The sequence below is a fragment of the Salmo salar genome, unplaced genomic scaffold (genome assembly GCF_965601325.2).
Source record: "Salmo salar unplaced genomic scaffold, fSalSal1 ptg000332l, whole genome shotgun sequence".
In the NCBI taxonomy this organism is placed as follows: domain Eukaryota; kingdom Metazoa; phylum Chordata; class Actinopteri; order Salmoniformes; family Salmonidae; genus Salmo; species Salmo salar.
Genome location: NW_027675351.1, coordinates 748895 through 759522, shown reverse-complemented (window position 1 = coordinate 759522; position 10628 = coordinate 748895). Strand labels below are relative to the sequence as shown.

Here is a 10628-nt window from a genome sequence, read left to right as displayed (position 1 = left end):
TGACATTTATTTGGATTCAAATTTGCCGCTCTTGAAATGCACCTGCTGTTGATGGAGTGCACCACGGGTGGCACGCTAGCGTCCCACCTAGCCCCAAGAGGTTAAAAGGACTCACATGTCAAATACAGAACTAAGCCAACCTCAGCGTGAGCTTTGGTTGCGAATTGTATGAACTGTGAACTCTTATTCACTACAGAAGTGATACTTCCTAGCCGTTGAGTTAGCAGCGTCCGCTGTAGACGTGGGCTAGGAAAGGACGGACGATGTATTCAGTCTAACACACAACGAAGATACTACAACGTATCCATTTTACCACCAGTGACATTCTTCCGAGGACAGGAAGATCTCTGTTGGCCAACACGGCCAGCATCTATGACCAACCTACCGAAGCGCAGCTCAGAGTAAATATTTATTGCATTTTCCTTTTCCAAATGGGCGGTAATTTAGAATGCATACGATACTGTATTTACGATGGCATAGCTGCTTTCTCTGTTCCTCAGTCTTCACGCTCTTTCATTCAAGCCCAACACCCTTTGTGTAACAAGCCGCCATGCTGGTTTAGCCCACTAGGGCACATTCTCCTATCATTTCCTTGTAACCATATCTGTTTGTTATGCATTTCTGTGAATTACTTAGATTAGTATATAAATGATTTTAAGACAATTGATGTATGGTTGACTCATAGTGAAGCCTGGGTTCGTGCAGATAACCAACAATTTACGACGTTTGGAATGAGATTGACGTGAGGTAAACTAACACATCATTAATCAGAGGACTCATAGATCAGATATTATAATATCTGAAAGTTATATTAGGAAAATTATTACTTTGTAATCTGAATATTTTCCTTGGTGCCCCGACCTCCTAGTTAATTACAGTTACATGATTAATCAGTTTAATCGCGTAATAATAATTACAGAGAGTTATTTGATAAACATGTCTTCAGTTTAATGATGCCAAAGACACGACAACTGCTATATGAATGTCCTCAGTATATTACTGTATAGACTGCTGTATGAATGTCCTCAGTATATTACTGTATAGACTGCTGTATGAATGTCCTCAGTATAGTACTGTATAGACTGCTGTATGAATGTCCTCAGTATATTACTGTATAGACTGCTATATGAATGTCCTCAGTATAGTACTGTATAGACTGCTGTATGAATGTCCTCAGTATAGTACTGTATAGACTGCTATATGAATGTCCTCAGTATAGTACTGTATAGACTGCTGTATGAATGTCCTCAGTATAGTACTGTATAGACTGCTGTATGAATGTCCTCAGTATAGTACTGTATAGACTGCTGTATGAATGTCCTCAGTATATTACTGTATAGACTGCTGTATGAATGTCCTCAGTATAGTACTGTATAGACTGCTGTATGAATGTCCTCAGTATAGTACTGTATAGACTGCTGTATGAATGTCCTCAGTATATTACTGTATAGACTGCTGTATGAATGTCGTCAGTATATTACTGTATAGACTGCTGTATGAATGTCCTCAGTATAGTACTGTATAGACTGCTGTATGAATGTCCTCAGTATATTACTGTATAGACTGCTGTATGAATGTCCTCAGTATATTACTGTATAGCCTGCTGTATGAATGTCGTCAGTATATTACTGTATAGACTGCTGTATGAATGTTGTCAGTATATTACTGTATAGACTGCTGTATGAATGTCCTCAGTATAGTACTGTATAGACTGCTGTATGAATGTGGTCAGTATTAGTACTGTAAGTAGAGGTTATCATGATGGCATGTTCTCTCAAATCAAACCAGGGAGCAAAGTTCAAAGTCAAGCCATTTAGCGGTTCATCATGCGTTACCGTGGAAACGTCTAAGTACTTGAAGTTCATTAGTAAGAGTATTGACGTCTGATAGTTCAGATAATGATTGTGAATATTTGTTGGTTCGGTCAGATAACCTGGAACAAACGTAGTAGATGAAGTGAGTATTATTGTGGAAAACAAATGAAACCACTTCAAAGTCCACATTCAATGTATTTATTACAAAGTCTTCAAAAACCCCAGTTATAGTTTACTAGGCTTACCTCGTTGCTAAGACAACAACACACAAGCCAATCCCTCCCAGCCTGCTTCCATGTAGATCATTTAGATTCAGGTGTGTTGGACTGTACACATTAATATGATTTATTATTGGAGAATACCACTACAACATTACATGTTGGACTGTACACATTAATATGATTTATTATATACCACTACAACATTACATGTTGGACTGAACACATTAATATGATTTATTATATATCACAACAACATTACATGTTGGACTGAACACATTAATATGATTTATTATATACTACAACAACATTACATGTTGGACTGTACACATTAATATGATTTATTATTGGAGAATACCACAACAACATTACATGTTGGACTGAACACATTAATATGATTTATTATTGGAGAATACCACAACAACATTACATGTTGGACTGTACACATTAATATGATTTATTATATACCACAACAACATTACATGTTGGACTGAACACATTAATATGATTTATTATTGGAGAATACCACAACAACATTACATGTTGGACTGAACACATTAATATGATTTATTATATACCACAAGAACATTTCATGTTGGACTGTACACATTAATATGATTAATTATATACTACAACAACATGACATGTTGGACTGAACACATTAATATGATTTATTATTGGAGAATACCACAACAACATTACATGTTGGACTGAACACATTAATATGATTTATTATTGGAGAATACCACAACATTACATGTTGGACTGAACACATTAATATGATTTATTATTGGAGAATACCACAACAACATTACATGTTGGACTGTACACATTAATATGATTTATTATATACCACAACAACATTACATGTTGGACTGTACACATTAATATGATATATTATTGGAGAATACCACAACAACATTACATGTTGGACTGAACACATTAATATGATTTATTATATACCACAAGAACATTTCATGTTGGACTGTACACATTAATATGATTTAGTATATACCACAACAACATTACATGTTGGACTGACCACATTAATATGATGTATTATATACCACAAGAACATTACATGTTGGACTGAAGACATTAATATGATGTATTATATACCACAACAACATTACATGTTGGACTGACCACATTAATATGATTTATTATATACCACAACAACATTACATGTTGGACTGTACACATTAATATGATTTATTATATACCACAACAACATTACATGTTGGACTGTACACATTAATATGATTTATTATATACCACAACAACATTTCATGTTGGACTGTACACATTAATATGATTTATTATATACCACAACAACATTACATGTTGGACTGAACACATTAATATGATTTATTATATACCACAACAACATTTCATGTTGGACTGTACACATTAATATGATTTATTATATACCACAACAACATTACATGGTGGACTGAACAAATTAATGTTATTTATTATATACCACAACAACATGTCATGTTGGACTGTACACATTAATATGATTTATTATATACCACAACAACATTTCATGTTGGACTGAACACATATGATTTATTATATACCACAACAACATTACATGTTGGACTGTACACATTAATATGATTTATTATATACCACAACAACATTTCATGTTGGACTGTACACATTAATATGATTTATTATATACCACAACAACATTACATGTTGGACTGTACACATTAATATGATTTATTATTGGAGAATACCACAACAACATTACATGTTGGACAGTACACATTAATATGATTTATTAGATACCACAACAACATTACATGTTGGACTGTACACATTAATATGATTTATTATATACCACAACAACATTTCATGTTGGACTGTACACATTAATATGATTTATTATATACCACAACAACATTACATGTTGGACTGTACACATTAATATGATTTATTTTATACCACAACAACATTTCATGTTGGACTGTACACATTAATATGATTTATTATATACCACAACAACATTACATGTTGGACTGAACACATTAATATGATTTATTATATACCACAACAACATTACATGTTGGACTGTACACATTAATATGATTTATTATATACCACAACAACATTACATGTTGGACTGTACAAATTAATATGATTTATTATATACCACAACAACATTACATGTTGGACTGTACACATTAATATGATTTATTATTGGAGAATACCACAACAACATTTCATGTTGGACTGTACACATTAATATGATTTATTATATACCACAACAACATGTCATGTTGGACTGAACACATTAATGTTATTTATTAAAAACAAAGGAGGACAAAGGCACTCTTCATATAATTCATTTAAATGCCTTTATCTGTATGTTATGTTCAATAGAAACAAAGTTTTTAAAAATCCTACGCGTTTCGGCTGCATGGCCTTCGTCAGGGAGTACAAAGAATAATACAATGACTTCTTTTGAACAGCTTTTCCAATTAGCCCTAATTTGAAGAGGGAGTGGTTACACAATGAATTGGACACACCTAGAGACGCCTTCAAGACCTCTTAGCGGAACACAAGTACGCTATACGGGTAGGCAATGAAGACTACACCATGGCAACCCTGCCTCCCTACAAGCTGTGGGTATTGATCACATTCCGGCCTCTATTAGAAAAGGGGACCGTCTTAAACAGTTAAACCAAAGGGAAAGTTTTGGGATTTACAAACTACAGGCCACTAAATACCCTGGTTTACATGAAGATATGGATTTACAAACTACAGGCCACTAAATACCCTGGTTTACATGAAGATATGGATTTACAAACTACAGGCCACTAAATACCCTGGTTTACATGAAGATATGGATTTACAAACTACAGGCCACTAAATACCCTGGTTTACATGAAGATATGGATTTACAAACTACAGGCCACTAAATACCCTGGTTTACATGAAGATATGGATTTACAAACTACAAGCCACTAAATACCCTGGTTTACATGAAGATATGGATTTACAAACTACAGGCCACTAAATACCCGGGTTTACATGAAGATATGGATTTACAAACTACAAGCCACTAAATACCCTGGTTTACATGAAGATATGGATTTACAAACTACAGGCCACTAAATACCCGGGTTTACATGAAGATATGGATTTACAAACTACAGGCCACTAAATACCCTGGTTTACATGAAGATATGGATTTACAAACTACAGGCCACTAAATACCCTGGTTTACATGAAGATATGGATTTACAAACTACAAGCCACTAAATACCCTGGTTTACATGAAGATATGGATTTACAAACTACAGGCCACTAAATACCCTGGTTTACATGAAGATATGGATTTACAAACTACAGGCCACTAAATACCCTGGTTTACATGAAGATATGGATTTACAAACTACAGGCCACTAAATACCCTGGTTTAAATGAAGATATGGATTTCTCACCATTCCTGTAGGGTTGTGATAGGTCCATTTGCTGTCATCTAGTGGACATTTTGCTCAATTGCCCTCAGCTATGTTTAGACTGTTGTTGTTCATGTTTTGCTGTGTTCTAGTGTACTATGGAATATATTGCTTTCTTATTCTTCACACTTCTCCCAGTCATGTTTAAGGTTAGAACTACCTTTCTAAGTGTTCTGATACTTCTAGCTTGGAGTTGTATTTTTTTTTGATAACATAGCTACAGTATTTCACTTTTTAATGTGTATAGTATTGCTTACTAGGTGTGTCCAATCAATTTTAACCACTCCCTCTTCAAATTAGGGCTAATTGGGAAAAGCTGTTCAAAGGAGGACATTGTATTATTTCTTTGTACTCCCTGACGAAGGCCATGCAGCCGAAACGCGTCAGATTTTTAAAACCTTGTTTCTATTGAACATGCCATACTAATAAAGGCATTTTAATCAATTATATGAAGAGTGCCTTGGTCCTCCTTTCTATTTTATACTGTACTCTGTATTTCACACAGTGAGTCTATGCAACCTATTATGTGTCAACGGAAGCACATTTTACTTCTGAACGTGTTTAGGCTTGCCATAACAAAGGGGTTGAATACTTTCTGACTCAAGACATTTCAGATTTAAATCTTTTATTCATTTGTAAAAAAGAAAAGAAAAACATATTTCCACTTTGACATTATGAGTTATTGTGTGTAGGACAGTGACAGTAAAATCTCAATTTAATCGATTAAAAAATACAGCGTGTAAACAACAAAATGTGGAAAAGGTCTAGGCAGTGAATACTTTCTGAAGGCCCTGTAGCTGGTATCATGACTTTCAGCATGACAATCAACATCATAACTAAAAGTGAGAAAGAACTATCTCACAGATCCAGGAACGGTTAAATGAACACGGATAGTCATGCCATGGTCCTTGGTCTGATGAACTGTGAGTTAACAACACACAGTTCTCCACTCCACCACCATTAGGCTGTCCACTCCCCCAGTACCTGCAGTAGAAATAACACAGTTAGACTGACCACTCTCTCAGAACCTAGAGTATGAACAACACAGAATCAGTCCTACCCCTTACACGGTGGTCAGAGTTGTTAGAGCAGTAGTCTCTTACTTTGGGGTGGTCAGTGGGTTGCCGTCCACCCATTTCCAGGTCCCCTCAGTAACAGTGTCAGTCAGACCAATCCAGAAACCCTTGTTGAGGTGGAAGAGAAACTCCTGTTGGTGAGAAAGAGCTGATATTGTCAACTACTATAGACTACATGTGTTAAATACTGGAAGATACATTACTGACCAAGGGATGTTTGATCATAACCCCCCCGCCATATCTCTCTCTCTTTCTCTCTCACCTGTTCCTTATCACTGTTGATGATCACCAGGTCTGCTCCTCTCTCCAGACAGTCATCTTTGCTCTCCCCCCAGGTTTTAGTCTCAGTAGACAGGAAGTACCAACTGGATTCAAACTTCTTCCAGTCTTTAGGGCAGGTTTGTTCTACAAGACAAAAACATGAATTTCCATCTTATTATTCTGCACCTATTATTTTAGAATACAAACACAAGTTGACTGCATATTAGAAATATGATGTTATGATCATTTATTTGGTAAACTCACTCAGATTAGAGAACTTTCTCATGAGATCATTTTTCTCTTTCTGTTGCTGGGCTCTCTCTTTAGTCAGGGTGTTACTGCTGGTCTGTAGTTGGTCTCTCTCTTTAGTCAGCTTGTTGTAACTGGTCTGTAGCTGGTCTCTCTTTAGTCAGAAGGCTGTAACTGGCCTGTAGCTGGTCTCTCTCTGTTGAGTCGTGATGACCAATTACTCCATCTGTAAAATGGAAAAGTTAATCAAACATGTAACTACCACACCATTGATGATTAAGGATGATTAAGGATGATTAAGTATGATTAAGGTTGATTAAGGATGATTAAGGATGATTAAGGATGATTAAGTATTCTACTTAAGTCTCAGTGACAAAATACTAAACTTACAGTAGACAGACAGGCCTATGATCCCAGTCAGTAGGAGGACAGACAGCAGCCCCAGACACAAAGCAGCTACTCCAGAGGGTCTCTTCCACCACTGGAAATGTACTGAATCACAAATTATTAAAGTATGGTATTTGGTAATGTGTTTTACTGTATCATCCACGATTGGGACAAATAAATAAAATAAAATTGTATTTGTCACATGCGCCGTATCCAACAGGTGTTTTAACCTGTTGGGGCTACAGGTTAGCAATGAACCCCGAGACGGGATTGCTAACAAGGCTGGAAATTCAAAACATCAAAAATCTAATAATTTCAATTTCTCAAACAAGCAACTATTTTACACCATTTAAAAGATAAACATCTCCTTATTCCAACCACATTGTTCGATTTTCAAAGAGGCTTTACGGCAAAAGCATAAAGTTAGATTATGTTAGGACAGTACATAGCCACAAAAGTACAAACATCCATTTTCAATTCAAGGTCAGGCGTCACCAAAAGCAGAAACCAGCTAAAATGATGCACTAACCTTTGGCAATCTCCATCAGATGACACTCCTAGGACATTATGTTATACAATACATGCATTTTTTGTTCCATCAAGTTCATATTTATATCCAAAAACAGCATTTTACAGTAGCGTGAAATTCAGATTTTTTTTCTTCTCTGAAGTGCTTCCGGTGAACAACGTTACAATTTACAAAATTACTATTCGAAAACATTGGTAAATTATAATATTGTGATTCAAATAATAATAGTTTATCATTTCGTAAATGCTACTGTATTGCCAGATTTCAAAATAACTTTACTGCGAAATCACAAGTTGCAATAAACCGGGTGCTGTGCTAAGAACAATAGGCTAGGCTATATAGGTTAGCATCATCTTGTAACCAGCTAATATCAATAATACTATCGTCAATAATCCCTTACCTTTGATTATCTTCATCCATTGGCACTTCCAGGAATCCCAGGTCCACTACAAATGTGGTTTCTTTTGACAAAGTTCATAATTGATGTCCAAATAACTCCAAGTTGTTCCATGTTGTTAGCGCTTCGGTGGCTACTCAAAAGTAGTGCGGGCGGGGGGTGGGAAGTCACGGCGAAAAGTTAAAAAAGTTTTAAAAAATAATCTATTTACGTTCGTTCAAACATGTCAAACGTTGTTTAGCATCAATCTTTAGAGCCATTTTTAACGTCAAACATCAGTAATGTTTCAACACGACCGCTCCTGTGTCTAGAAAAACATCTTTGAAAATTGTCTCGAGTTACATGATTGAGCAGGTGCAGGCAATAATGGAAGTGACGACATCCCAGGGAGGTCAACTTCCCTTCCTTGTCATCCGGTCTCTGTTGATCATAGACGCTTCAAACAACTTTATAAAGATCGCTGACATCTAGTGGAAGCCGTAGGAGTTGCGAAATGAATCCTTTCTCACTGTGGTATCTATTAAACAATGATTTAAAAAAAATAGTACAGCCACAAAATTCTTTTTTTCTCTCAGGTTCTCTCAGGTTTTTGCCTGCCATATGAGTTTTGTTATACTTACAGACACCATTCAAACAGTTTTAGAAAATTCAGAGTGTTTTCTATCCAAATCTGGTAATAATATGCATATCCTAGCTTCTGAGTTGGTGTAGGTGGCAGTTAAAAATGGGCACATATTTTTTTCAAAATTCTCAATACTGCCCCCGTAGCCCATTAAGAAAAATACAAAAAAATGAAAATAAATAAAAGTAACAAATAATTAAAGAGCAGCAGTAAAATACCAATAGCAGGGCTTTATACAGGGAGTACCGGTACAGAGTCAGTGTGCGGGAGCACTGGTGTCGAGGTAATTGAGGTAATATGTACATGTAGGTAGAGTTATTAAAGTTACTATGCATAGATAATAAACAGAGTAGCAGCAGGGTAAAAAAGGGGGGGGACAATGCAAATAGTCTGGGTAGCCATTTGATTAGATGTTCAGGAGTCTTATGGCTTGGGGGTAGAAACTGTTTATAAGCCTCTTGGACCTAGACTTAGGCACTCTGTTACTGCTTGCCATGCGATAACAGAGAGAACAGTCTATGACTAGGGTGGCTGGAGTCTTTGACAATGTTTAAGGCCTTCCTCTGACACCGCCTGGTATAGAGGTCCTGGATGGCAGGAAGTTTGGCCCAGTGATGTACTGGGCTGTATGCACTACCCTTTGTAGTGCCTTGCTGTCGGAGGCCGAGCAGTTGCCATACCAGGCAGTGGTGCAACCAGTTAGGATGCTCTCGGTGGTGCAGCGTTAGAACCTTTTGAGGATCTGAGGACCCATGCCAAATGTTTTCAGTCTGTTGTGCCCTCTTTTCAGATTTTGTTGTGCCCTCTTCACAACCGTCTTGGTGTGTTTGGACCATGTTAGTTTGTTGGTGATGTGGACACCAATGAACTTGAAACTCTCAACCTGCTCCACTACAGCCCCATCGATGAGAACAGGGGCATGCTCGGTCCTCCTTTTCCTGTAGTCCGCGATCATCTCCTTTGTCTTGATCACGTTGAGGGAGAGGTTGTTGTCCTTGCACCACATGGCCAGGTCTCTGACCTCCTCCCTATAGGCTGTCTCGTCATTGTCGGTGATCAGGCCTACCCCTGTTGTGTCATCGGCAAACTTAATGATGGTGTTGGAGTCATGCCTGGCCATGCAGTCATGAGTGAACAGGGAGTACAGGAGGGTACTGAGCACGCACCCCTGAGGGGCCCCCGTGTTGAGGATCAGCGTGGCGGATGTGTTGTTACCTACCCTTACCACCTGGGGGGCGGCCCGTCTGGAAGTCCAGAATCCAGTTACAGAGGGAGGTGTTTAGTCCCAGGGTCCTTAGCTTATTGATGAGCGTTGAGGGTACTATGGTGTTGAACACTGATCTGTAGTCAAGGAATAGCATTCTCACATAGGTGTTCCTTTTGTCCAGGTGGGAAAGGGCAGTGTGGAGTGCAATAGAGATTGCATCATCTGTGGATTTGTTTGGGCGATATGCAAATTGGAGTGGGTCTTGGGTTTCTGGGATAATGGTGTTGATGTGAGCCATTACCAGCCTTCCACTAACTGTTGCTACGGGTCGGTAGTCATTTAGGCAGGTTACCTTAGTGTTCTTGGGCACAGGGTGGTCTGCTTAACCTCTATGG

General features: G+C 37.5%; 1 protein-coding gene across 1 annotated transcript; it reads right to left on the bottom strand.

Annotated features, from left to right (window-relative positions):
- Nucleotides 1–6113: 6113 nt before the first annotated feature.
- Nucleotides 6114–8993, bottom strand: LOC123723806 (C-type lectin domain family 4 member E). The gene is made up of 5 exons (XM_082971570.1): nt 7482–8993; nt 7107–7317; nt 6844–6986; nt 6609–6712; nt 6114–6489 (listed from the first exon to the last, which is right to left on the bottom strand). Exons 2-5 carry the CDS (start codon nt 7126–7128, stop codon nt 6342–6344), a joined length of 417 nt encoding a protein of 138 aa, XP_082827696.1. The 5' UTR covers nt 7129–7317; nt 7482–8993; the 3' UTR covers nt 6114–6341.
- Nucleotides 8994–10628: the final 1635 nt, after the last annotated feature.

Bases quoted from the DNA above. Each gene is read 5' to 3' on its own strand.
- LOC123723806 (XM_082971570.1), bottom strand. From the start codon at position 7,128: ATGAGAAAGTTCTCTAATCTGA. The intron at 6,713-6,843 runs GTGAGAGAGAAA...TCTCACCAACAG, and splicing joins TCAACAGTGATAAGGAACAG to GAGTTTCTCTTCCACCTCAA. The intron at 6,490-6,608 runs GTAAGAGACTAC...TTTCTACTGCAG, and splicing joins AACCCACTGACCACCCCAAA to GTACTGGGGGAGTGGACAGC.